The 25,544-nt window shown below is 43.7% G+C and overlaps 1 protein-coding gene across 1 annotated transcript; it reads right to left on the reverse strand.

The window, feature by feature from the left end:
* Positions 1–340: 340 nt before the first annotated feature.
* CYSLTR2 (cysteinyl leukotriene receptor 2) lies at positions 341–1,444 on the reverse strand. The gene has a single exon (XM_074982712.1). The coding sequence runs from the start codon at positions 1,427–1,429 to the stop codon at positions 485–487; it is 945 nt and encodes a 314-aa protein (XP_074838813.1). The 5' UTR covers positions 1,430–1,444; the 3' UTR covers positions 341–484.
* Between the last annotated feature and the right edge of the window lie 24,100 nt (positions 1,445–25,544).

The raw sequence follows: 25,544 nt of genomic DNA on the forward strand, positions 1-25,544 counted from the left end.
AAGGTACCTCAGGAGGTAATCTAGTCCCAGCCCCCTGGAAATCAAAGGGTTTGTGAGAGGTTTTGGGGAGATTAAAGCAAGAGTTTGGAGATGACAAAACAAGAGATCTAGGCTGTTTTCCAAAATTAAATTTATATGCTAACAGTTCACATTACCAATAAATGAAGTTCTCCAGAGAAAAGAGCTTCTTAAAGGATGACAGCCTCTTTTGAAGTGGTTTGTACTAGAGGGAAGAGAAATAGGTATGACCCCAATATGAGATCATGGAGCCCTATACAACCATTTATGAAGCAAATTCACAGGGTGTTCTGAGACATTAGCCACACTGAATAGCCCAGCTTTACAGCTAGGGAAATGAAGGTACAGAGTTAAGGGATTCATCCCAGTCCCATGGCAAGTCAATGACATAGTTCAGAAGACTCATGATCTTTCAGTCCCCAGTCCTGGGATGTGATCACTAGAACATACATCCTATAAGCAATGCCTATTCATTTCTGCATCTGGTACACTTTATGTATACATTTTTGAGTCTCTCTTTGAAGTTTTCTCCTGTAAAGTAATAGAGTACAGGATCTAGGCAACTATTCATTGCAGCGAGGCAAAGAGTGATGACAGCCCCTTTATCCAGCCATAAGTTACATGGACTGTGTGAACTATCCTTCTTCCTCTCCAGCAAGAAGACAGTTCTTAGTACATGATATGGCAGGAAACAAAGAAGGAACATGAATAAAGTGATGACAATGGTTGAAACTGCCTTCTTATGCGAGGCTCTTATCTTCACTTTTGGAATCCTGGGCTTGACCAAAGCTTTGACCACACACACGTAGCAGAAAATTATTGTGCAAAATGGGAGGAAAAAACCCACTACCAGGATAATATAGTTCATCACAATCAGATTTGTTAAACTCTCTGTTTTGAGATCTAAACACTTGTCACTAGAGTCTGGCGGGAAAAGTAGGTTGATGCAAGCTATGATCACAAAACCCCATATTACTGCACATGCAATTCTAGAATATTTGATGGTGGTTAGTTTCAAGTGTTTGAAAGGATGAACAATAGCCACAAAACGGACAATGCTCAGCGCAGTCAGAAAATAAATGCTGCAGTACATATTGACATACAAGGTATAGGATACAATGCTGCAAAATACACGTCCAAATATCCAATGAGAGTCCCTCAAGTAGTAGAAAGCCCGGAAAGGCAAAGTCCACACAAACAGGAAGTCTGAAATTGCCAAGTTCAGCATGAAAACATTCACTGAAGTCTTTTTCTTGTAGGGCTGAAGGAAAACATATATGGAAAGGCCATTTCCAAGGATACCCAAGGCAAATACTATGAAATATATTGGAGGATAAACATTCTTCTTGAATTCATCAATTGTGCAGTTGCTCGAATTTGACCTGTTGGGGTCATTGCCAGATTGGTTCATCTCTGAAACTAACTCAGTCAAGAGTGCAGTCTTCTGACTTTCTGAAAATAAAAAAAAAAAAAAAGCTGGTGTAAAATGTATACTATGTCATCCTTCTCAAGCAAAATTTTAACCTTTTGACCGAAAGTTAAAAGCTGTAAATAGCAGTGGAAAATAAAAGCTAGTTAAATTAAGAACTGTTTTTCAGACCAGTTAAGCTTTGTACTGAACTTCTATAATTGCAATGTATCCAAAACTTATGTTTTCTTAATAACAGTGAGCTTGTGATGTCAAACTACACTATGTAACATCATTTAAAAAGCTTCTCTTGATTTTATTCCTCCTTTCCTTCCCAACTTCCTATTATTGATATATCTTTGATCTGTGTGGCTGTGGCTACATGGCCCTTCCCTTTGGGAAGGAGCATGCACCACACTACAATGATCTTTGGAAAGAAGTTCTTCTGGAAGATCTCTTCTGAAAAAAACTTCTTTTGAAAGATTGTGTCCACACACTAAAAAGCAGATTGAAAGATTGATCCGCTCTTTCAATAGAGAGCATCTACGCAGCCCCTGCTCTTTTGAAAGAATGGGCCAGGGATTGAAAAATCTGGCACCATGAGGACTACTCTTTCGAAACAAAGGCCCATTGAGCATCTACACATGCTTTTTCCAAAAGAAGCTTTTGAAAGGAGGCGCTCTTCCTGATCCAGGAGTGAGAGAGCTTCCAGAAGAAGAGCTGCATTCTTTCAATTTCAGATCGAAAGAGCACATTTTGTGTGGGGATACTCTGGGTGTTTTCGAAAAAGGGCCTGATTTTCTGAAAGAATTTGCGAGGGTAGATGCGGCCAATGTGTGCAGAGTGATTTTAAATGGGTCATAATCCAATCAAATAAAAAGTGGCGTTCATTGAAACAATAAAATGAATCGATTTCTCATTAAGAACTTTTTCACTGTTTAATTTCAGCTTTCTGCCCCCAGCAGATTTGCCACGACAGCAGTATTTTTTAAATAAAAGCTACAGCATGATTTGGTTGGTTGATCAGTCATGAGGAAATGGGACACTTCACTCTCTCATATCTGAGATGGCTGAAATAGTCTTGCTCAGCATCTCCCAAAATATTCATCTAGGGGCTGGTGACAAGTCTGGACAATTTTAATAAAAGAACAAAACAAAAAAAGTCAGAAAGGGATTGAAAATGGTGCTTTTCATTTGTTCCACTGTAACAGTGAAAATGGGTGTGATCTTGCTGATGGACTACAAAACTGAGAGCATTTCTATGTCTGTCCCATATTCTGTAAGGGTAGGTGTACGCAGCAAATTCATTTCACAATGGCCGTGTCTACACGTGCACACTACTTTGAAGTAGCGGCGCCAACTTCGAAATAGTGCCCGTCACGGCTACACGTGTTGGGCGCTATTTCAAAGTTGAAATCGACGTTAGGCGGCAAGACGTCGAAGTCGCTAACCCCATGAGAGGGTGGGAATAGCGCCCTACTTCAAAGTTGAACGTCGAAGTAGGGCACGTGTAGACGATCCGTGTCCCACAACATCAAAATAGCGGGGTCTGCCATGGCGGCCATCAGCTGAGGGGTTGAGAGATGCTCTCTCTCCAGCCCCTGCGGGGCTCTATGGTCACCGTGTGCAGCAGCCCTTAGCCCAGGGCTTCTGGCTGCTGCTGCAGCTGGGGATCCATGCTGCATGCACAGGGTCTGCAACCAGTTGGTGAATCTGTGGATCTTGTGTTGTTTAGTGCAACTGTGTCTGGGAGGGGCCCTTTAAGGGAGCGGCTTGCTGTTGAGTCTGCCCTGTGACCCTGTCTGCAGCTGTTCCTGGCACCCTTATTTCGATGTGTGCTACTTTGGCATGTAGACGTTCCCTCGCAGCGCCTATTTCGATGTGGTGCTGCCCAGCGTTGAAGTTGAACGTCGATGTTGCCAGCCCTGGAGGACATGTAGACGTTATTCATCGAAATAGACTATTAAATAGACTATTTCGATGTAGCGTGCACGTGTAGACGTAGCCAATAACACCAGTTATTTTGGAATAACTATGCTAGTGTTTACACAATGCAACTACTGTTTCAAAATAACTTCAAAACATCAGTTGGCTCATTTCAAAATAGGCAATCTTCATTCTGGCTGTTTCTACACTAATACACAGAGCAAAAGATGCTAATGAGGCGTGGATGCAAATTTCCCATGCCTTATTAGCATAATGTCACATGATTTGGAGCCTGGAAGACCATTCTTCTGAACTCCAAAACGCTGTGTAGAAGTGTGGCCCCAGGAGGGCTTCCAGAAGGAAGTCCTCCTTCCGGAGGCCCCTTCTTCCCAAATTTTCAGGAAGAAGGGGCCTCCGGAAGAAGGACTTCCTTCCAGAAGCCCCCGCCGGGGCCACGCTTCTACACAGAGTTTTGGAGTCCAGAAGAATGGTCTTCCAGACTCCAAATCATGTGATGTTATGCTAATGAGGTTCAGGGAATTTGCATCCATGCCTCATTAGCATCTTTTGCTCCATGTATTAGCATGCCACTGCCAAAAGAAGTGGCCTGTGTAGAAACAGCCTCTGTGAAGAATAGTACCTATTTTGAAATAGCTATTTCAAAATAGATGCTGTTAAGCCAGGGAAAAGAGCCTATTTTGAAATAAGCCATAGTATGTCCAATGGCTATATTTCAAAATAGGCTCCATGGCTGAGTCTACACTAGCAAGTCCTTTCAGAAAATCAGGCCCTCTTCCAAAACAGCAAGAAATCCTTTTGAAAGAATGCGGTGCTTCTTCTGGAGGCCCTCTTCCTCCCGCAAATGAGGAAGAGCTCCTTTTCCTGAAAGATTCTTTTGGAAAAAAGCAGGTGTAGACACTTTGGGGGCCCTTTGTTTGAAAGAGCGCTCCTCATAGTGCCAGACTTTTCGATCCCTGGCCCATTCTTTCGGAAGAGTGGGGGCTGTGTGGAGGCTCTCTTTCACAAAAGCTGATTGCTCTTTTGATCCACTTTTCTGCGTGTGTGTGTACATGCTCTTTCGAAAGAAGAGCTTCTGGAAGAGACCTTCTGGAAAATCATCTTTCAAGAGATCACTGTTATGTAGACATGGCCTATGTGTTTAGATGCTGTATTTTGAAATAGCTAAGTGATATTTTGAAATGCATTTTTGGCCACATCTACACTGGCATTCCTCTTTCAAAAGAGGCATGCAAATGATGGAAATTGGAAATGCACATATCTGGCACCTTATTTGCATATTCTTCTTTTGAAAGAAGAAAAGCAATGTAGATGCAGCTCTTTCAAAAGTAATCCCTATCTTCAAAAGAACCCTTCTTCCTGTATGTAAATCTGTGCCTGATTTGCATTTTTATTTCCTTCATTTGCATGCCTCTTTTGAAAGAGAAATGCTAGTGTAGACATAGCCTTTGTGTGCAGCTGTGTTATTTTGAAATAAGCTACTTTGGAATAGCTCTTCTGGAATAGTTTATTTCGAAACAAGGCTGCTGTGTAGACATACCCTAAGAAACTTTCTAGGTGATTTTAGACAAAGTAGCTACTTCATTTAAGTCTTAAATTACCCATCTGCAAGTGAAAATAATATCTACTAAATTGTGATTAATTTCAGTTAACTCATACAATTAACTAAAAAAGAAATTTAAACAACAAAATACCAATAGAAATGTATTAAATATTTTGGATATTTTTCTACATTTTCAAATATATTGATCTCAATTATAACACAGAATACAAAATGTATACTGCTCACTTTATATTATTCTTATTACAAATATTTTCACTGTAAAATGATAGACAAAAGAAATGGTATTTTCACTTCATATCACAATAGAAGTGCAATCATGAAAGTGCAGTTTACAAATGCATTTTTTTGTTCAACAGTTGCACTCAAAAACCAAACAATGCTAAACTTTAGCACTCACAAGTCCACTCAGTACTAATTCTTGTTCAGACAATATCTGTTACAAACACATTTGCTTACATTTACAACAGATAATACTGCTTGTTTAAAAAAAATCCAGGAATCAAATTTGTGAATTCTTGGAGGGAGATGTATCTGCCTTATCCACATTCTGCCATATATTTCATGTTACAACAGTCTCACATGCTGACTTAGCTCATGATTTTTATAACAACACTTTAGATACAGATTTGAAAAAACACAAAGGCCATTTCTACACATGCCACTAATAAACAGCCCAAAATATGCTAATGAGGAACGGATGTAAAGTCCCTGCACCTCAGTAGCATAAGGTCACATGATTTGGAGTCCAGAAGAAGCTCTTCCAGACTCCAAAACAGTGTGTAGAAGCGTGGCCCCTGGGGGGTCTTCTGGAAGGAAGTCGTCCTTCCAGAGGCCCCTTATTCCCGAAAATTTTTGGGAAGAAGGGGCATCCAGAAAGAGGACTTCCTTCTGGAAGACCCCCCCGCCCCAAGGACCTTGCTTCTATGCGCTGTTTTGGAGTCTGGAAGAGCTTCTTCTGGACTCCAAATCACGTGACCTTATGCTAATGAGGTGCAGGGAATTTACATGCACACCTCATTAGCATATTTTGGGCTGTTTATTAGCATGTCGTGTAGAAATGGCCAAAGGCTGTGTCTACATTAAGACAAAACTTTGAAATGGCCATATCAAAGAATACCAATGAGGCGCTGAATTGAATATTCAGCACCTCAGTAGCAGTAGGATGCTTCTGGCTGTGGCACTTTGAAAGCGCCACTTTTGAACGCGCACGGCTCGGCGCGGCTACGCAGGGGTCCTTTTCGAAAGGACCCCACACATCTCAAAATCCTCTTATTCCGCTCAGCGGAATATACAAACCCAACACTTGAGCGCAAGGGTTTAAGGAACAGCTCTGAGCTGAGGCAGCCCCATCCAGACACCCATAAAGCCTTCATAAGCTGGAGGCAGAGCTTTAAAAAGGGGAGCAGAGCAGTTTAGTGGTAGGGAGTGAATGGCTTATCTGACAGAAAAGCAATACCCAGGAGTCCATTGCCCAGAACCTGACGAAGAGCACATGTATGGTAAAGACGCAGGAGATAAGTGTAAGGTTCAGAACCTTGACTGAGTGATTTATTCTGGGGAACTAAGGGAGAGTGGGGTAGGACATGGTCTAGCGGTGGGAAGGAGAAAGTGGCTTTTCACCACACAGTGTTGAGTACAGCTGAACACCATTGTTCTCAGGACTGGAGCACTGGGCAGAAGAAGGACTTTCCCCTACTGGCTCTGAGAAGACAATAATAAGAGCCTTCACCTCTGATAAAAGGCCAGCTGGAAAAGTTTGATTGCCTAAGGTCCCAGCCTCCAAAGCCCTGTGCTATAGAGAGGATTGGAAATCCTAGCAGTGGGGGTTCTGGAGGTCAGAAATGTGCTTCAGTAGGGAGGTGTCCTGCCAACCACCACCTGACCACTAGGCAGCTATGTTGATGGTTCTTATTCACCTTCTACATGAGGACCTCTCTTATCTGCTTTTTAATTCTTTAGACTTAAATCCGTGTTTCTCAAAGTATGGAATGCATACCACTGGTGGTACACGAAAGGATTTCAAGCAGTATGTGGCAGAAAATAAATTACTAAAAATCAACAGCTAAGCACCAGGATGGCACTGGGAGAGGGGTGCGCTGTAAGGGCCAGGTCCTGAAAGGGGTATGGGAATGTTTTAAGTTTGGGAAAACACTGACTTAGATGAATAAAAATGCCTATATGCAGCTCTAAGCACCTTGAAAAGACATTAAAAATAATGGTCCTGATTCTGCCTGATACTCGCTTTCATTGTAGTCATTAGAGCTCTGAAAAATGGCATTTCTTTTCCACAGGAAATAAATAAAACCTGGCAGTTTCTGGTGGTTTTGTTTTGAACTGAAGCAACACCCCAGAGTTCCTTGCAGAATGGAAATAACAAAGTATTTTGACCTGTAACTGGACGTTGCTATTTTGATATTTCAGTCATTCCAGGCAAAAAGAGGAAAAGAGGGAGTAGTCTCGAAAAATGTTCCACATAAATAAAAGCAATAATGGGGTAGGGCCCTATCAAATTCACAATCCGTTTTGGTAATTTCTGCTGTCATAGTATTTCAAAAAAACATTGAATTTCACATGGTGTCAAGTATGGGAGGGGGAGCCACGTTAGTCTGGATCTGTAACAGCAACAAAGGGTCCTGTGGCACCTTATAGACTAACAGAAAAGTTTAGAGCATGAGCTTTCGTGAGTTAACTCACTCTGAAGTTAACTCACTCACTCACGAAAGCTCATGCTCTAAACTTTTCTGTTAGTCTGTAAGGTGCCACAGGACCCCTTCGTTGCTATTGAATTTCACAGTTTCAGATATTATAGTGTTGTAAGCGTGTGGGTCCTGACCCAAAAGGGGGTCAGATGGGGGAGGTCACGAGGCTGTTCCAGTGAGACTGCAGTATTGCCAAACTCACATCTGCGCTGCCTTTATGGCTGGGTAGCTGTGTGACAAAAACCTGGTGCTGAAGCAGCCCCCCACCAGCCCCAGCAGAGCAGTAAGGGTGACAAGGTATGGTATTGCCACCTTTACTTCTCAAATGTGAAACTGCAGAGTTATTAACAGTGGTTTGTAACCTATCCTTTAAATCCGCTTCGGTACCCAATGACTGGAAGACGGCCAATATAACGCCAATATTTAAAAAAGGCTCTAGAAGAGACCCCTGGCAATTATAGACCGATAAGTTTAACATCAGTACCAGGCAAATTAGTAGAAACACTAGTAAAGAATAAAATTGTCAGCCACATAGAAGAGCACGAATTGTTGGGCAAAAGTCAGCATGGTTTCTGCAGAGGGAAGTCGTGTCTAACTAATCTATTAGAATTCTTTGAAGGGGTTAATAAACACGAGGACAAGGGGCACCTAGTGGACATAATATACCTAGATTTCCAGAAAGCCTTTGACACAGCCCCACACCAAAGGCTTTTATGTAAATTAGGCGGTCATGGGATAGGAGGAAAGATCCTTTCATGGATCGGGAATTGGTTAAAAGACAGAAAACAAAGGGTTGGAATAAATGGTAAATTTTCACAATGTAGGGGGGTAACTAGTGGTGTTCCCCAGGGGTCAGTCCTGGGACCGATCCTGTTCAACTTGTTCATCAATGATCTGGAAAATGAGGTAAGCAGTGAGGTGGCAAAGTTTGCAGATGACACCAAGTTGTTCAGGACAGTCAAAACCAAAACAGATTGTGAAGAACTACAAAAAGATCTCAGCAAACTGAGTGATTGGGCAGCAAAATGGCAAATGAAATTTAATGTGGGTAAGTGTAAGGTAATGCACATTGGAAAAAATAACCCAAATTACACGTACAACATGATGGGGTCAAATTTAGCTACGACAGATCAGGAAAGGGATCTTGGAGTTATAGTGGATAGTTCTCTGAAGACATCCATGCAGTGTGCAGTGGCAGTTAGTAAAGCAAATAGGATGTTAGGAATTATTAAAAAAGGGATAGATAATAAGATAAAAGATATCATACTTCCCCTATATAAAACTATAGTACGCCCACATCTTGAGTACTGCGTGCAGATGTGGTCTCCTCACCTCAAAAAAGATATATTGGCATTAGAAAAGGTTCAGAAAAGCGCGACTAAGATGATTAGGGGTTTGGAACGGGTCCCATATGGGGAGAGGCCAGAGAGACTGGGACTTTTCAGTCTGGAAAAGAGGTGATTGAGGGGCGATATGATAGAGGTATATAAAATTATGAATGGTGTGGAGAAAGTGAATATAGAAAAATTATTTACCTTTTCCCATAATACAACAGCTAGGGGACACCAAATGAAATTGATGGGTAGTAGGTTCAAAACTAGTAAAAGGAAATTTTTCTTCACACAGCGCACAGTCAACCTGTGGAACTCCTTGCCAGAGGAGGCTGTGAAGGCCAGGACTCTATTAAGGTTTAAAAAAGAGCTCGATAAATTTGTGCAGGTTAGGTCCATAAATGGCTATTAGCCAGGGGTAAAGTATGGTGCCCTAGCCTTCAGTACGAGGGCAGGAGATGGATGGCAGGAGATAAATCACTTGATCATTGTCTTCTGTTCTCCTTCTCTGGGGCACCTGGCATTGGCCACTGTTGGCAGACGGGATACTGGGCTGGATGGACCTTTGGTCTGACCCAGTATGGCCATTCTTATGTTCTTATGTTCCAATGCTGCAATTGTGCACTCTGATAACATAAAGCTATGTCAGTGCGTGTTCCAGTCCTGGAAAGGTCACTGAAGCTAGAAGGTCAAATGGGAAATGTGCAGAGAAGCAGTCCACTGGCCCTCCACACTGGGCGTGGGGCAGATAGTCAATAACCTCACCTAATGCTAGCCTTATGTTACGGAGATGCATCAAGCCTGCCATTCCCGCAAATAGCGGAAATTCTAATATTGATTTGTGGGCTCACTTACAGTTATAGTGCAACTGATCCAGCCTCTTCCCAGTACTCCCCTCTTAAGATCCATGCAAATACCCCATGGACACATTCCATACCCCTACTGTGCAGCTTCTTCACTGAAGTCAGAGCTAGATCAATGAGGGGAACTATGAAAAGCAACATGTGGATTTATGCTGTGAACATTAAAAGTAAAACCAAGTACTTGGAAAGGAAAAAATATTACACAAATAGGGAGAAAGGCTTATTTCCTCCCAATGCCTCCTTTCTAGCCCCCATAAATTAAAAACTCAGTGGAACAAACTTTACCCACAGCCATCAGTCTGCTTCTCAAATGCCATGTTATTTCTTCCTCATTCTCTGCTCGTAGGAAGGAACTGATGAATCAGAGGGGTTAGATATGTTGTCACCCAGCAGCACTCCTCCCTGATGCCCCGAAGACAGCCATTTCCCAGAAGAGCAGTCAGCATGAATTATACCTGAGATTCCCCAGGGATGTCATCCTGGAAGTAGGTCTGCATGCATCTCAGTGCCCCCAGCAAGCACAGCCAGGAAATCTCTTGCTTGATCATTGTGTCATCCTCACTGACTAGTTGTGAGGTCACTGTGTCAGTTAGCTTCTTACTGGCCTGGCAGTAGGATGGTGACAAATGGAGGTGGGTGGGTGTCTGTGTTCGCCTCAGCCTTATGGATGCAGAATGCTTGCATGCCACTCATAGGCTGTGTCTACACTAGCCAAAAACTTCGAAATGGCCATGCAAATGGTCATTTCGAAGTTTACTAATGAAGCATGCAGGCTGCCGCGGCACTTCAAAATTGACACAGCTCGCCGCCGCGCAGCTCGTCCAGACGGGGCTCCTTTTCGAAAGGACCCCGCCTTCTTCGAAGTCCCCTTGTTCCTGTGAGCAGATGGGAATAAGGGGACTTCGAAGTAGCCGGGGTCCTTTAGAAAAGGAGCCCCATCTGGATGAGCCGCGTGGTGGCGAGCCATGTCAATTTCGAAGTGCCGTGGTCGCCCGCATGCTAATGAGGCACTGAATATGTATTTCAGCACTTCATTAGTAAACTTCTAATGGCTAGTTTTTGGCTAGTGTAGATGTAGCCATAGAGTTGTTCCAGAATGGAAAAGGAAGCGTTCCAACAGGGGTGCGACACTGTGAGTGACTCCTGCTGCTCTTCAGGCTTGTGGCATGGTGAACTGGGCTGTCTGAAGTGGCCATATAGCATATTGGCCACTGACAGCAGTACCCACACCTCTGCATGCCTCTTCCAGAAAATCCTTCGACAGACCAAGACAGTAAGTGAGGCAAGGGACACATTAGAAGATGTCATCCTACACGGCATAATTTACTCCATGGCCCATTGCCACATACACAGCAGAGAGGTGGAGCAGCCTTAGCCCTCCTCTATGAGAGCATGTCAGCACAGTGCATCCAAGATGTTCCAGACAACCAAAGCATGGCATGCTTTTGAGGGAGGATATATGTGCCAGTGCTGCCGCTAGTCTTTCTGCTACTGCTCCCTTAGTAGGCCATAACAGCCATGCAGGAAGTTGTCTGACTACTGGTCCATGTCAGTGCACTTGCCTGCCCAGACTACCCCATCCTGTGCTTCTCACAGCAACAAAAATATGTGGTACTTCCTTTTTTGCAAGGAAGGACTGATCGTAATCTGCTACCTGGGAGCAGCTGCAGCCACAAAATGTTTGAAGCCTTTCCCCTCCTCATGGGAGCAAGCAAGGGTGGTCAGAGCCAGCCTCTGCTCATCATGGCCAGTTTCACACGCATGGGCTGGTTGCATTACTGTTTTGCCCTCTCTGAATACACTCCCCGATGTACTACTGAGTGAGGCAGCTGGACTCAGCTGACAAAGTCATGGAAAACTTTGGTGGTGTCGGCGACTGCACTGAAGTCAGTGCAGATGTTGTTTGTGTTGCTGTAAGCCAGGGATGGGCAACAATGAACAGTGGGAGGGCCACACAAGTGGCCCTCCTTCAACTCAGTGGACTGCAGCAGCCCATGGCCCACTAGGGTTCCATCTGCAGCCCCATAGCCCCCATTTGCCTCTCCTTGACCCTCACTTGCCCCCCAGCTCTTACACACTAGGGCACTGAGCCCTGCACTTACTAGCAACTCGCTTCCTTCCCAGCACTTTCAGAGCATGCAAATCATCTGATTCACCCTCCATTCCTGCTCTTCCACCTCCCTTCCACAGCCAGAATGCTGCAAACAGCTGATTTACGGAGTTTCTGTGCAGGGATGGAGGAGGAGGAGGAGCTGGGAAGGAGAACAAATTAGGCAATTTGCTACTCCTCCAAAAGTGCTGGGAAGGCGAGTGGAGGGGTAGGAAATGAGGAGCTCTGGTGCCCCAGTGCACAAGAGGTGCATGGGCGCAGGGGAGCAGCTATGGGGGGCGGGGACTCCAAGTCAAAGGTGGAGCTCATGTGGGCCACATGTTGCCAACCTCTACTGTAAGCTTTGGGCTAACTGGTTTCATCCAGTGCATTCTGTGACTGAGCTTCATGGAATTGAACCATCCCTAGACCCCCATCCTTTGTGACTCCTGCCAGACTTCTCTTCCTGAGTGAGCAAATGACACTGATGCTGTGCAGTACTGGGAGGAGGGGCGGAGGGATTCTAACAGCAGTGAATTTGCTGTTGGGAGAAATTTGGAATAGGAGTACTACCATTCTCTGGAGCTCCCAGCAATACCGTGCCCAGCAGAGAGAGAGGAAATGGCCTCCCTTCCACCTGGGAATGTCACTACCGACATCAACAACATCCATCCGCAAAGCAGCACAGCAGAACAAGGTTTCAGAGGATTCTGACGGTCTCTGGTCAGTGCCCTGCTGTTGAGGCTCAGCCTCATGTGGTGCTGGATTAAATGGAGGTGCACCCTTCTCCTCCTCACCACCTCCCCTGCACCTGCAGTGATTGACTGTGCCCCAGGGGAAGAATCTTCTTCAGAGCTGTTTGCATTATGCAAAGTGTGTTTTGCTGTTTCCCCTACCACTGCCTGCATCTATTCATACTGCATACCACTTCTGGAAAATTACTTTCTTTTCCATAGCCTGAAGTGTTCCATGCAAGAACATGGCTTTGCAAGCAGTAAGCTGATATCATCCAGATCCACTAACGAAACTCTCAGACTCAGATCAGCAGCAGCAGGGAAAGATCACCTCTGATTACTGCATCACACAGCAGAAAAGCAACCACAAGTATTGGGCAAAGAGAAAAAAGTGTGCCTGTAATCTGCTGTTCTGGGGGGAATCCACCCCAAAAGTGCTTGATGCAAAGAGAACGAGTCTGCTCTTTTTGCTTGCAGAAACAGCCACCAAACAACCCTCAATCATTAAGGGCAAGTGACTAAATGTACCAGTGTGTTCTCAGCCATTTGACTGGCTGCAGAAAAACCTTGAATGAAATCATGCGTTTGAGGTGGGGGACAGAAAAGCAAACCTCAAAAGTGCAAATTTTTCTGTCAAACGATCGCAAGATTTTGGTAGTCACAATTTTGCAGAATTTTTGGATTCTCTAAATTGCATGTTTTAGTGAAATATATTTTGATAAAGTCTTTTCAGATTTATACTGATATTTGGGATGCCAAAAGTAGTGAAAACAAAACAATAGCAAATCCCACTCACCACACACACAAATTAGGCAAAGAAATAAAAACTACTCTTTCCCAGACTTCAGCCACACACAAGCTCCTGTTCAAGTAGGTGATTAGATTTTAATGCATCTAATAAAATAGCTAGCAGTATTGAGAGATTTGTACATTATAAAGAGGAACTTCACATCATGTTTTAATAGAAATGAACACTCCTGAATAGGGTATGTTACAGTGGTATGCATATTACATGTAAACCTAACAATCTCTGGTTCCAACTCAACCTCAATAGAAGCTGCTTATAAAGAAGTATCATGAGCTCAATTTTTCAGAAGTACACTGTACAGATTGATAAATAAGTTTCTCAGTATGAAATATTAAATACAGTTTGATCAAAATATATTTTGCCCAAATAAGAGCTGCTGTTAAGAACTATAGACTAGCAATGCCAAGTACTTAGGCTATTTCTGCACTGCACTTAAGTTGTTAAAACTGTTGTCACTCCAGGGTATGAAAAAAAACCCCACCAACCTCAAGAGCAAAAGTTTTAATGGTGAAAAATGCTGATGGAGACTGTGTTTTGTTGGCGGGAGAGCTCTCTCACAGCAACAAAAAGCGCCTGTGCCGTTGTAAGGCACACAGTGCAGACATAGTCTAGTTAATGTTACATTATTTGCATTAGCCATCGCACTTCCAGAAAACCAGATGTACTAACATTAAACAGTCAGCTAAGTGATGGGTCACTGGAATACTCTGTATCTCTTCAGAATAAAAACTACCAAAACAGTTTTCACTTGTACTTAATATTGTACTGAATTAAATTAGGCATTTGTCAAGACGTACATGACATTTTATTCACTCTTCCAACAAGTATACATACACACACACAGACACACACAAATAAAATACCAGCCTCCGAAAGATTACAGTTAACAAAATCTTCAGTTGGCTACTAGTACAAAGCAAAAGAAATTCACTTTGTCAGCTCTGCCATAAGTTTCCTATTTTCCATCTTCCAAAAGATTTTTAATTACAGAATCTCTCTCTTCTCTTGGAAAACACCCCCAACTAGCTTGAAAACATGGATGAACTGAGTTGATGCTTAGTTTTTTCTAGCAACTACAAAAGTTTGTCCAAGAAACAAATGATAAGCAAAATTCTTCCTTCTCTTACTTGGAATAGTATTAATGAACTTTTAAGAAAAAGAATAAAGTAAAACACATTTAAATAAATTTGGCTTTGTCTTACCTCAGTCCTTGTTCCTTAAAGTCAGTTCAATAAGACATTTCCTTCTTCTGCTTTTAGAAATTCAAAACTTGCAGCTTGCTACTGGGGATGAAAAAAAAAAACTATTTTCACAAAACCAATAGCAAGGAAGAGGAAGTAAGCATATTAGCACAGCTTTTACTTTCTTAAGACTATTTCGTCTATTCAAGAACAGGCATTTGCACTCATATGGCATTCCATATCTTTCACACTAACTGGTACTAAAAAGTTTCTGTGGTTCAGCAATGTACCTGGAATTTTTTTATCAGCCACTCATTTTTCTAAATATGGCCTTTCGGCAATCAAAGATGTCTGAAATCGGAGAATGTGTGTACTTTTGAACTGTAAACTTTAAAGAAAATATAGCACTTAGAATAGTATTTTAGGTCAGTATATTTTAGGGAAGGTCTTCAGATAACATTAGCGCTGTGTCATCTAACTAAGCTTACAATTCAGCTACAGTTACACTACAGCGATCTGTCAACAGAAGTCACCGTCGGAAGAGATTTCCCGAGAAAACTTCTGTCAACAGAGTGTGGCTACATGCAAAAGCCAATTGGAAGAGCACTCCAATCTGTTGACAGAGTGGCCAGACTGCACAGCTGCTCTCTCAACAAAAGAGGGACCCAAAAGCGCAGCAGACAGGGCTGCCCATTATTCTGGATGCCCTGTCTGTCGAGAGAAGACCCCCCCAGAGCATCCACACAGCTTCTTTGTCAACAGAACCTTTTGACAAAAAGCACTCTTCCTCATCTGGGAGAGGCAGAAGGTTGTCGGCGGAAGAGCCAACTTTTGTCAACATACTGTTGACAAAATGCTTTTTGTGTGTGGCCTTCCACCAGTTTTGTTGACAAAACTGGGGTTTCGTTGGCGAAACTCACTGGTGTAGCCATATCCTTCTAATCTGGCATTGTCAAAGCTGCCACAGGGAGCTGGGTGCCCAATCACCATGGACTTTCAATGGGAGGTGGGCATCTAACTCCAGTAGGCTCCCTTTAAATCTCAGTGCTTTGGCTAGGGCTGCCAACAGTCCCTTATGATAAGGGATGTCCCTTATTTTCTCATCTCTGTATAACAAGACTGGGAGTTGATGAGTGCTGCAAGAAAGCAGCAAAAAATACCAATGTTGAGTGTAGGCGAGAGTAGTTGTAGATGGTTACACCTCCATATGGTGAGTGTAGAGTGTAGTACTGCTTATTATTAATGAATCATAGTGTCAGGAAGATGGGTGGGGTAAGGCTGCTAAAAAACAATCCCTTATATTTGAAATATAGTCTTGGCAATCCTTACTTGGCCCAGTTCATTGTTATGTAGTACCATAATTGTTGATTCTCATTTATTAAGGCTCCTTTACTGAGCTCTGATGGCAGAGCTGAGCCTTAAAAATGGCAGGAAAGGCCCTTGCAAAATACTCCCTGTGCAATGACCCTGTGAACATAGTTTACAGATCTCCAAGTAAAGGGTAGGTCTGGGCCATAACTGGGTATTCTCTACTTCCAAGGCCTTGGAAGCATTATGTAAGTTGGAGCTGCTCTGAAACTGTTTCAGTCATGTTGTAGTTTGGCAGACTCCTTCATGGCCCCAGGTCACTTATGTCTCAAAACTTCTGCTCATGGCATGTTGGTGCAGTGACTTCACCACAGGTTCCTCCATCAGACAGCAGTCTGATCCTGTGACAGTCAGTTTCTTACAACTCTAGCCAGGTTACTTAACCCCAGCTCTGCTGAGGTAATAAGGAATACCACAGGGCAAACAGGCTCCTGAGTGACCAAGTACCAGGTCATCAGTCCCAGCCTGGGTTTTATAGTCCCTCCCCCTTTTGCACAGCGAGGCTTTTGTATCTCTTTTTAACAGGATGGTAGGAGAATATAGGCATGTCTCTTTCTTCTGTCAGATTCCCAGGGATTCTGTGCTTAACAAGCTAAAACCTGTTTCTTACAATTCCTTGCTGCTTTCTAGTTCCACCTGTCCACAGATGTCTCTTTCAGGCCTCTCTTAGTCTTAGAGGAAGACAAGCTCCTTGCACAGCTTTCTGCTAACCTACTGCAGAGGAAACTCCCCTCAACAGTTCTCAGCCTCCCTAGCAGCTCCCTTTTTCCTGTAGTTGCCAGTAGGCCAGCAATTAGAGGCAGCTGAGGAGGTGGCTACCTGTTAACTCCTTAGTAGCTGTGGTAAAGTGCAGCCTATACACCCCACAACACCCCAAAAGACAGGGAAAGCCACAACTGTAAGGATGGAATATGTGAGAAGCAGGAGCCTTGTGTAGTTATTTATACTACTAGTGCAAAGTGGGTTAAAATGTTACCAACTCCATCCTGAAGTTACAAATAGCTATACAAGGTGCAGGGCAGCTGTGAATTGGGTCCATAGTGTTTAAAACACTGGAATTTACCTCCAAAAGTGCTGTAAATGACACGAAATAAGGAAATTGGAAAAAAATATTTGATCAAATTTTATTTTACTGAACATTTTTGGAGGGTGTCTTATGTTCTATCTCTGCTCTCTGGAAAATGTATGTTGTAAATCTGGTTCTGCTTACTTTGTCCCTCCTCAGTACCTTTCATGCTATTGAAGGTGATACAATCCCCACCACTGCAACCTTAAAAAAAACAAAATGACTGTACTAGTAGCTCCCTACTATGGGCATAGTTACACCAGTATAGTTTATTCCCCTTCCTGATTGGGAATAGTTATACTATTATAAGACACATTCATACAGGTATAATTATGTCCATATTAGGGGTATATTAATATAAATTTTTAGAAAAAAATCACACCTCTAACTACAATAGTCATAATGGTACAAAAGCTTGTGTAGTCCAAGTCTTAGACTCTCTTGTAATTAAATTGCGCAAGCAACTCATGAGCACCAGCCATGTTATACCAGGCAAAGAGAATAGATGCATTGTGACATCACAATGGTGAGTGGCCTCTTCATGTGTCCTTAGAAATAAATACATCTTAGAAGATACCCTCCGAGCATGCTCATAAGCATTATAAACAACTCACAGATCATAACCTGAGTTTCCTATCAGTTGTTTATAACACTTGGTTGTGGATGGGGTCCAAAACAGTTTGTATAACAAAGTTTAAAGTTTAGCTGTTTCTAATGCGAGTTAATTAATGGATGCTGGGAAGTATTGTAATAATAATATATAGGGGGAAAAGCTGAATTTTTTCTGTTTTATAAACTAGAAAGAGTTTTTTCACATAATCAAAAAATTCTTCACCTTTTGAAGAGCACAAATATACAATATATTCAAACAAAAAGAAAATTCTACAGGAAGTTATGAGTAAAAGAAAATACAGCTGTAGAAGTGCAATTGTTTTCCAACACTGGCCCTCCATGATACTGGCAACCCTTAGAAAACATGTTTAGCACTTTCTGTAGCATGATTGTATCATTAACATTGAACAGACTGAAATATAAAAAGACAGATAAATATTCCCTCATCTAAGCTCCTTGAAGTTCATGGACATATACCCATTAATTTCAGTGGGCTGTAGATCACAGCCTAAATAAGACTGCTCTTTTTAAGATCAGTTTTTGAGACATTTTTAGGAAGCTGAAAAGCATATCCATCCATAACACCAGCAAGCATGCCAGTGTGGCAGTTATTAAAATTCTATCTTTTTTGGCCCATCCTTTTAAAATTTTTAACCAATCTACTTCTGAGCTCCCTTACATCTTAATGTTCACTTGCCTTTTGTATCTGCATTATGTATTTTAAATCTTAATGTAGTAATGAGAGGGCCTGACAATTAGGCTTGGTGTAAGGATAAATGCCCAAAACAATGGTCAATGCCTACCTAAAGCACCTCAAGCCTGAACAACAGAGGGTTAAAGCAAAATCTGTGAGCTAGGTAGATTCCACTCACAGGACTGCAGCAAGAGACAGGGCTGATAAGTAACAGGGCCTAAAAGCACATAAAAACACCTAAAAGCACCCAGTGATACACCTAAACACATTTGCTTGGTACCAGGCACTCATCATACCCTCTCCATAGACAACAGCTTAGCACCAGGTATATTCTGACCAGGAACACGTCGTAATGACAACATGATGGATAGTGTTGTTTTGATGGTACCACCATCTCCCAAGTTAATGGGTAGATCTCACTACATGGGGGGGGTGGGGGTGTCGATATACTACAATTAGGGGGTTGTACCTGGATGCATAACTTGCTTATACCTGTGTATACAAGTGTGTGTAATGGGCTCTGTCGAGCAACCTAGGGGATGATGGAGCCACCTTACCATCAACTGAGTCGTGTCCATTGTCATGGCTTATGCATGTACCATAGTTAACTATTAAGTTATATTGGAGACTCATGAGGGTGTTGGAGCCCATGTGCTATTGACAGCAAACTTGGTTCCTGCTCCTTCATACCTTGTTTGATTTGTGGTTACTGGGGAACCTCCAAGGTCTGCAGTGTCGGCTAACTGCAGAGTCTACACTGCTGTCCAAAGAGAGCACATGCACGCGGCCAAGGTTATTGATATCAAACAGAGCAGACTGGACTTCCAAGCACCGTTCTGGTAAAGGTGCCCAACTACAGCTATGCTATCTGTACTGCAACCACTATTAAGTCTGTGATATTGTACGTTTGAATGACATCTATTTTACCAAGTCTGTTATGACTGTTACATGTTCACACTGTCACCTGTCGAATAGTATTTGTATTATATCTTTCTTTTATTCAGATAAATTTAAGTAAATAAACAGTCATTCTTGGCTGTTTGGTTCTAGAAGTTATTTTCTCCTACAATTCTTGCAACAGCAAAGCTATCATGGGTTACTATTATGCATGGAAAATACAATGGCTACAGTCATGTATATGTAAAGATAAAAGCTTGCCTTCACAAGATGGGCAATAACAGGTTGACTATATTGTCCGTTTTTCCCTTCTGTTCATAGAGTAGGTTTTAAATTTATCCCTTCAGTTCTAGTTAGAGTGATGGCAACAACTGCAAATCAAGAAGATGACTAATACACAGAATCTGTTAGATCTAACAGGAAATCTAAGCTATTTCCTGGGGTTGGTACATACAAAAGCAAGTGCAAGCTAGTAGGCTAGCTCTGCTTCTTGCATATATTGTATGCAGTGAAGTTGTAGCCTTGTCTATTCCAGGATACTAGAGCAGCAAGTGGGTACCTCATCCACGTGTATAAATTTGGCCTGGCTGACCTTCTGTCAGAGGGAGGGAAGGAAAAGTTTCAGTGAGTGGCATTACAACATGGGACAAAGAATAACAGCACTGCTCAGATTTGGCTGCTTCTCTGTCGTAATGGAGGGGTAGACACTGCAATGCCAGTCATACAAACTTGGCTTGGCTGCCCCTCCATTGTCTAGAGTGACCATCCATACCTATTTGGTGGGACGGTCCTGTATTTGGGATGCCAAAAAGGCATCCCTACTTATTTTTTAAAAGGGACTAATTGTCCCGTATTTGGGCCCTGCCCCTGCTGACCTTTTTTTCTGGCTGGAGAGCATGTAGGTCACTTCCCCGAGCTTCGGAGAAGCAGGGGAACCGTGGGGCTGCCGCGTCCCTGCTGCTTCCCCAGGGCTCCCGGGGACAGCCGGCAGCTGCTGCTGCTTCAGGGCTTGGGAAGGGCCAGCAGCTGCTGCCTCCTTCCTGGCTCCCCGTGGCTTGGTGGAGCCAGGAGAAGTCACCTCTCCCCCTCATAACTCCCTGTCCTGTATTTGGGACAGGGAGATATGGTCACCCTACCATTGTCTGATCAGAGGCCAAAGCCCATCTCCCTATTTTGTGCCCCTGGGTCACAGTGATCTATGTTATGTATAACCAGCTGACTGTCAAAACAGTGCAAAGGCTTCAGGTAGTGCAAAATGCAACCCTCCTTCTGCTCCATAGTATCCGCTGTCATGAGCACTATTAAAATACAACTTCTTTTCATCTGTAAACTTTTAAAAAGATGGATGTGTTTGCAAATCTCTCATTTAGACAAGCTTCTACCATTACATTTCTAAATGGAAGTATATCCAAAGTCTTTCATGCCATCCCATGTTCTCATTAGGAAATATTTAGACTAAATGGAGAACAAGTTCAGGGTCACTTTAGAGCCTGGGTTTGCAAACAAAAACATTTAATCTGTTTCCATCTCTGTTAGTATAAGGGAAATCCGAGTCCTCCGATTGGTGGATGTCTTGATAATACAATGTCATCAGAAATATGTTGAGTTGGTTCTCATTTGAAAGCCCTTCCCCACCACTCACACACATACAACGGTACCAAACATGTCAAATGTAGAACAATTATGTAGCTATAGATCTCAAAAAAATTATTTAAAATCAAATTTTTAAACTAGACTTTCAACACAGGGATTTCTTGCTAACATAAAAAAGACCCTGGTCTTTGGTAGTCCTAAGGAAGTTAGTGTTGACATGTAGGACTGTATAGCAAGGAGGTGTGGTCTTTCTCAGAGCTGGACATAGAGGGAATGATATAAACCTCCTTGTGGGTGGAACCAGGAAGGCGTTGCCTGTATGCGAGAAGCAGGGGAGGTGGCGGGCTGAGACAGGAAGAGGAAGTATAAAAGGCTGGTCCAGTAGTTATTTTGAGAGGGAGCTGCTGAGAGAGACAGATGCTTCTTCCCTGCCTCTGCAGTGGGATGCTCTGAGGACCTGCATAATCTTCCAGAGAGCCTTGCCACTCCCAATGCTGAGGAGCTGCTTCTCTTAGCAGTATATCCTGGGGAGCGTGAATACAACTTCTGTATGCAGATATATCCAAGGGTGAGAAAGGAAGCAATTCAGGAGAACTAGATTACTACCTGGCTCACTGCTGCCAAAAACACAGTCAGCATGTTGGTGGGTGGGTGACCCAGTGGCAGACCACTCTGCCAGTTAGGGCCCTGAACTGGGATGTGATGGAGTTATATGGGCTGACACCCCACCTACAACCCCACTCCAGGGGTGACAGTACTCTTGTTCTTCTCTGCCCTCCAATCCCTAGACACTCCTGTCTGAACCTCATCGACTGTATTTGGTGTTACAGCTCTGCCTAACTGCAGGCCAGAACCCTAACTGGTTGCATCCTGTCCCATTTGAACGCCATGGACCACTGACTACCGGTAATTCCCCCGCCTTGCTTTTTTGTTTGCTTGTTTGGTGAATACTCTAGCAGACCAAACTGCAAGCAAGCATAGCTTCCCTCAGTGGTGAATGTGGAGAAGTGGTCATACCATCTTGCAGACTGAAATACTTTATTTATCAAAATCATCACCCGTGTCATCTCTGTCTACAGTATCACTGCTCGACATGTCATGCTGATCCTCATCTGCAATACTTTCACATCTTTGTTCAAGACATGTTGCCTGATGAACATTGTCAGGATGGTGAGCGTCTGGTATTTGCATACAAGCATTTGATTATGTGGAGGATTAATTCAGGAGTACATGGCATTGCAGACATAACTGGTCCAGCCTAACTCCATCCATGCCCACTGGGGTAAGGAAATTTTGTATGCACTTGATCTTCTCCAAGCCACCCCATTGCTTGATAGCACATAAAAATGCACCCTTGTTAATGACGGTTTGTCTCCATTTGTCCACTTCTTGGAAAATTCACACCAACGTACCTCTTTAAGTCTCATAATGTTGGTCTTCACAAGATAAACTTGGTGTAATGGAGGGGGAGATTTGGGGAGGGTTCAGAAGGGTTGCACGTAGAGGGGGTAGTACTCAGTGCCTCTGGATGTTACAGGTTTAACAAGTGAGGGGAGAGGGAGTTTGATGTTACAGGGACCAGCGCAGAACTCAGGACTGCAGCCAATGGGCCAGAGAATGGACATACCAGCAACTGGTGACCAGGAGTCCCAGCTCAGACAGCACAGCTGGTTCTGGCTAGTGGGAGAACAGAGGGCTGTAGAGAGAGGACCCTAGTGACTCGACCTTCTGGTTCCAGCCAAGGGGGAGCAAAGGATGGAATAGAGGAAAGGCAGAGAAGAGAGGGGCCTAGGCAACCCTGTTTACCTGGACAGAAGACAAAAGCCAAGGGAGCAGATGCTGGAGAAGGATATCAGAGGATCCACTGGAAGGAGGGGGCTTCTGGGCTGTGCAGAAGCAGCAGACAGAGACCACCAGGAGGCAGGGGAGACTCACGCATGCTGGGCTGAGGGGGGCCAGGCCTACAGGCCCTGAGAGTTCCTATGCTATGTTCTTATGCTCAATGAGCCCTCCTATTTTATGCTGGCTGACAGTTGCTCTGGTTTAGAGAACAGAGTTGCATAGGAGTTCAGGCCCTGGGCGTCCAGAGTGAGTAGACTCGCTGAAGATGCCCCAGCAAGAAATAAGGGTGTTGGAGGCTCAGAGAGATGCAGTCCTAGGAGATGGAGGTCCTTAAATTGCAAGAGATAGTGGGACCCCCTCCCCGCCAGCAAGAAGGGGCTGTTCTGTTGAAAGGGCTACCCCCTGTGAACCATACAGGACAAGTGTGGACATGACCTGTGAATCCATGACTGTCAGCATATGATTGCCTCCCGTGCATTTATGACCTCACCAGTTACTATCTCAGCCATTCTGAGCTGTTGGAGGTTGAATCACAGGCCTTTCCAAACTAGGATAATTCCAGCTAGCATTCCAGTAGTGTGAGTGTCACATACAGAAAGGACACGTTAACCAGGCAGTGTTGTGGCTTTTAATGGTATGAATGATAGGAACACAATTTTTAGGGCTATACAGTTCTATTCCCTGTAGCAGGCACAAAAGCAGAATCTTGTGAAACTCTTGAATAGAGTCTCAGAAAGCACTAGAACAGGGGTTGGCAACCTGTGGCTCCAGAACTGCATGCGGCTCTTTAAGGAGTCACTTGTGGCTCCGAGCACTGACTCCTCTGTGGCTCCAGAGGCTGGAATTAGGTTTCCCATACATCTGGTTAACTCTCTGTCCAGCTGGGTTTTAACAAAATCTGAAAATGTCCAGGATTTTGCTCAGCTCCTGAAAACTCTTTCAGCAGCCCGAGTTTCCTCCTCCCCGTGTGTTTGCCTCGTCTGAAGTTACAGCTTTTCCAGCTAGTTGGCAGGGAGCAAAGTCAGAAATGGAGTGGGCAGGAACAGAGCTGTGCTAAGAGATAATAGGAGGACTCCTCCCTCCCTTTTTGTTCAGGGAAATAAGATCTGTGGGGGTGGGTTCAAGCTGGGAACTCAGACCCTCCAGGCAGCCGCGTGTTTGCAGCCAGCCCACCCAGGCATTGCCACTCACTGGCAATGTAAGCACTCTCCTTGTGGGGGCAGGTTCAGGCTGGGCGTACAGCCCAGCAGGCAGAGTGCTTGAAGCCCACCTGTGAATGGAGCTAGTCCAGGGTTAGGGGGCAGCAGCTCCCAGTGAGGCTGCGTTGCTAGTTACCACATAGCGCTGCCCTGGCCTGATTGCTGTACAGTTACTGTCAGAGTTTTGGACAGTCTACTCGAATTAATACTGCGATTTTCCCAAGCTATGGACTCAGGGGAGCAGGAGGGAAGAAAAATAGTGTTCAGCTTGGATGGCAAAAGGGTGCTCACATTCACCGTTGGCTATTGGAGTCTCTTCCACCTTCTTCCCTAGGTCTGTGATGATCTAAAGGCTCAGGGCCTCCCCACTCCAATGGCCTTTCAGCTTCCCTTCATGCTCTGGGCTGTAGGTCCCAGCAACTAGGATGCTTCAAGAGCAAGTTTGCCATTGGTTGCGAAGGGGGATCAACCAGATAAGTTTTGGTTCATTCTCCCAACATCTCTGTAAGACAGGAATTATTATTAAACCTATTTCACAGATGGGGCAACTAAAGCTGAGAGAGAGCCAGGCCTCACAAGTGCTGCAAACCTCTGTCTGAAAAACAGGCCTGGGCTAACTCTGTTTTGCTGCCAGTGCGCTTTGAAAGCCACTCTCAGTCTCGGTGGGCCATTTATGGTCTTCTGCTTAAGTTGAACCAATGAAATATTGGAAAAAGAATTAATCTCCAGATGCCTCAGCTTCTGCCCTAAGTACTAGGCAGGGGGCATGAAATTTCACAATTGGGGCTTAGTGCAATCAGCCTCCTTCCTGCAGCCTCTCCTGGCTCCTCTCCTGCCCCTGCCATTGCCAATGGAGCATGGCGCATAATATATGGGAGACCAATGTTCACTTCTGAGGCATTGGACAGGCTGGAGAAGGGGCCCTGCTAATTGCAGGGAGAAAAAGTAGGGCCCAATATAAGAAAGTTTGCTGACCCCTGCTACATTGCCTGCTCCTCAGCTGATCACCTTTGGATCGCCAATTAATTTCTGGTAGCCATTGTCACTACATAGGACTGATCTGGGAGCTTACTGGGACTTGGAAAAGAGTTAAATATTTACATAAATCACATTACAAATCATTGTGTGTGCACTGCTCTTAAAAATAGAGGTTACAAAAAGTACAGTGTTTATTAAGGACTGTGTCATATTTACATGCATTATGGCTCTTGAAGTATTGATTTTGTAAACAAATGGCTCCTCTTGCTATTTGGGTTGCAGACCCCTGTATTACATCTGTGTTGTATGCAAAACCAGCTTAGCGGGGTTAGTAGCACATCCCTCTGTGGCTTTGATGGCATTCAAGATAACTCTATACGAAGAAATTTCACTGAACAGTACAAGAAAGTAGCTCCATTATGTTATGCAGTGACTAAATTCTTTGCATGGTAGAGCGTGTGTCCTGCACATTGTTATTAATATGTCCTTTGTGCAGGTATGAGACAGTAGCTTCTTCACTGTGACACTGGAGAACTTCGGACTCAATGATTTTCGATCGGAGAGGTGCAGTGCTATGGAGTCTCTTCTTCTTGATGATATTTTCAATTGATTCCTTTGAATATAGGGACTTCCCTTAAGCCCAGTATTTTTTCTGT

Source organism: Carettochelys insculpta, chromosome 1 (genome assembly GCF_033958435.1).
Source record: "Carettochelys insculpta isolate YL-2023 chromosome 1, ASM3395843v1, whole genome shotgun sequence".
Taxonomy (NCBI): domain Eukaryota; kingdom Metazoa; phylum Chordata; order Testudines; family Carettochelyidae; genus Carettochelys; species Carettochelys insculpta.

Excerpts from the sequence above, each read along its gene's own strand:
- CYSLTR2 (XM_074982712.1), bottom strand. The coding sequence starts at position 1,429 with ATGAACCAATCTGGCAATGACCCCAACAGGTCAAATTCGAGCAACTGC.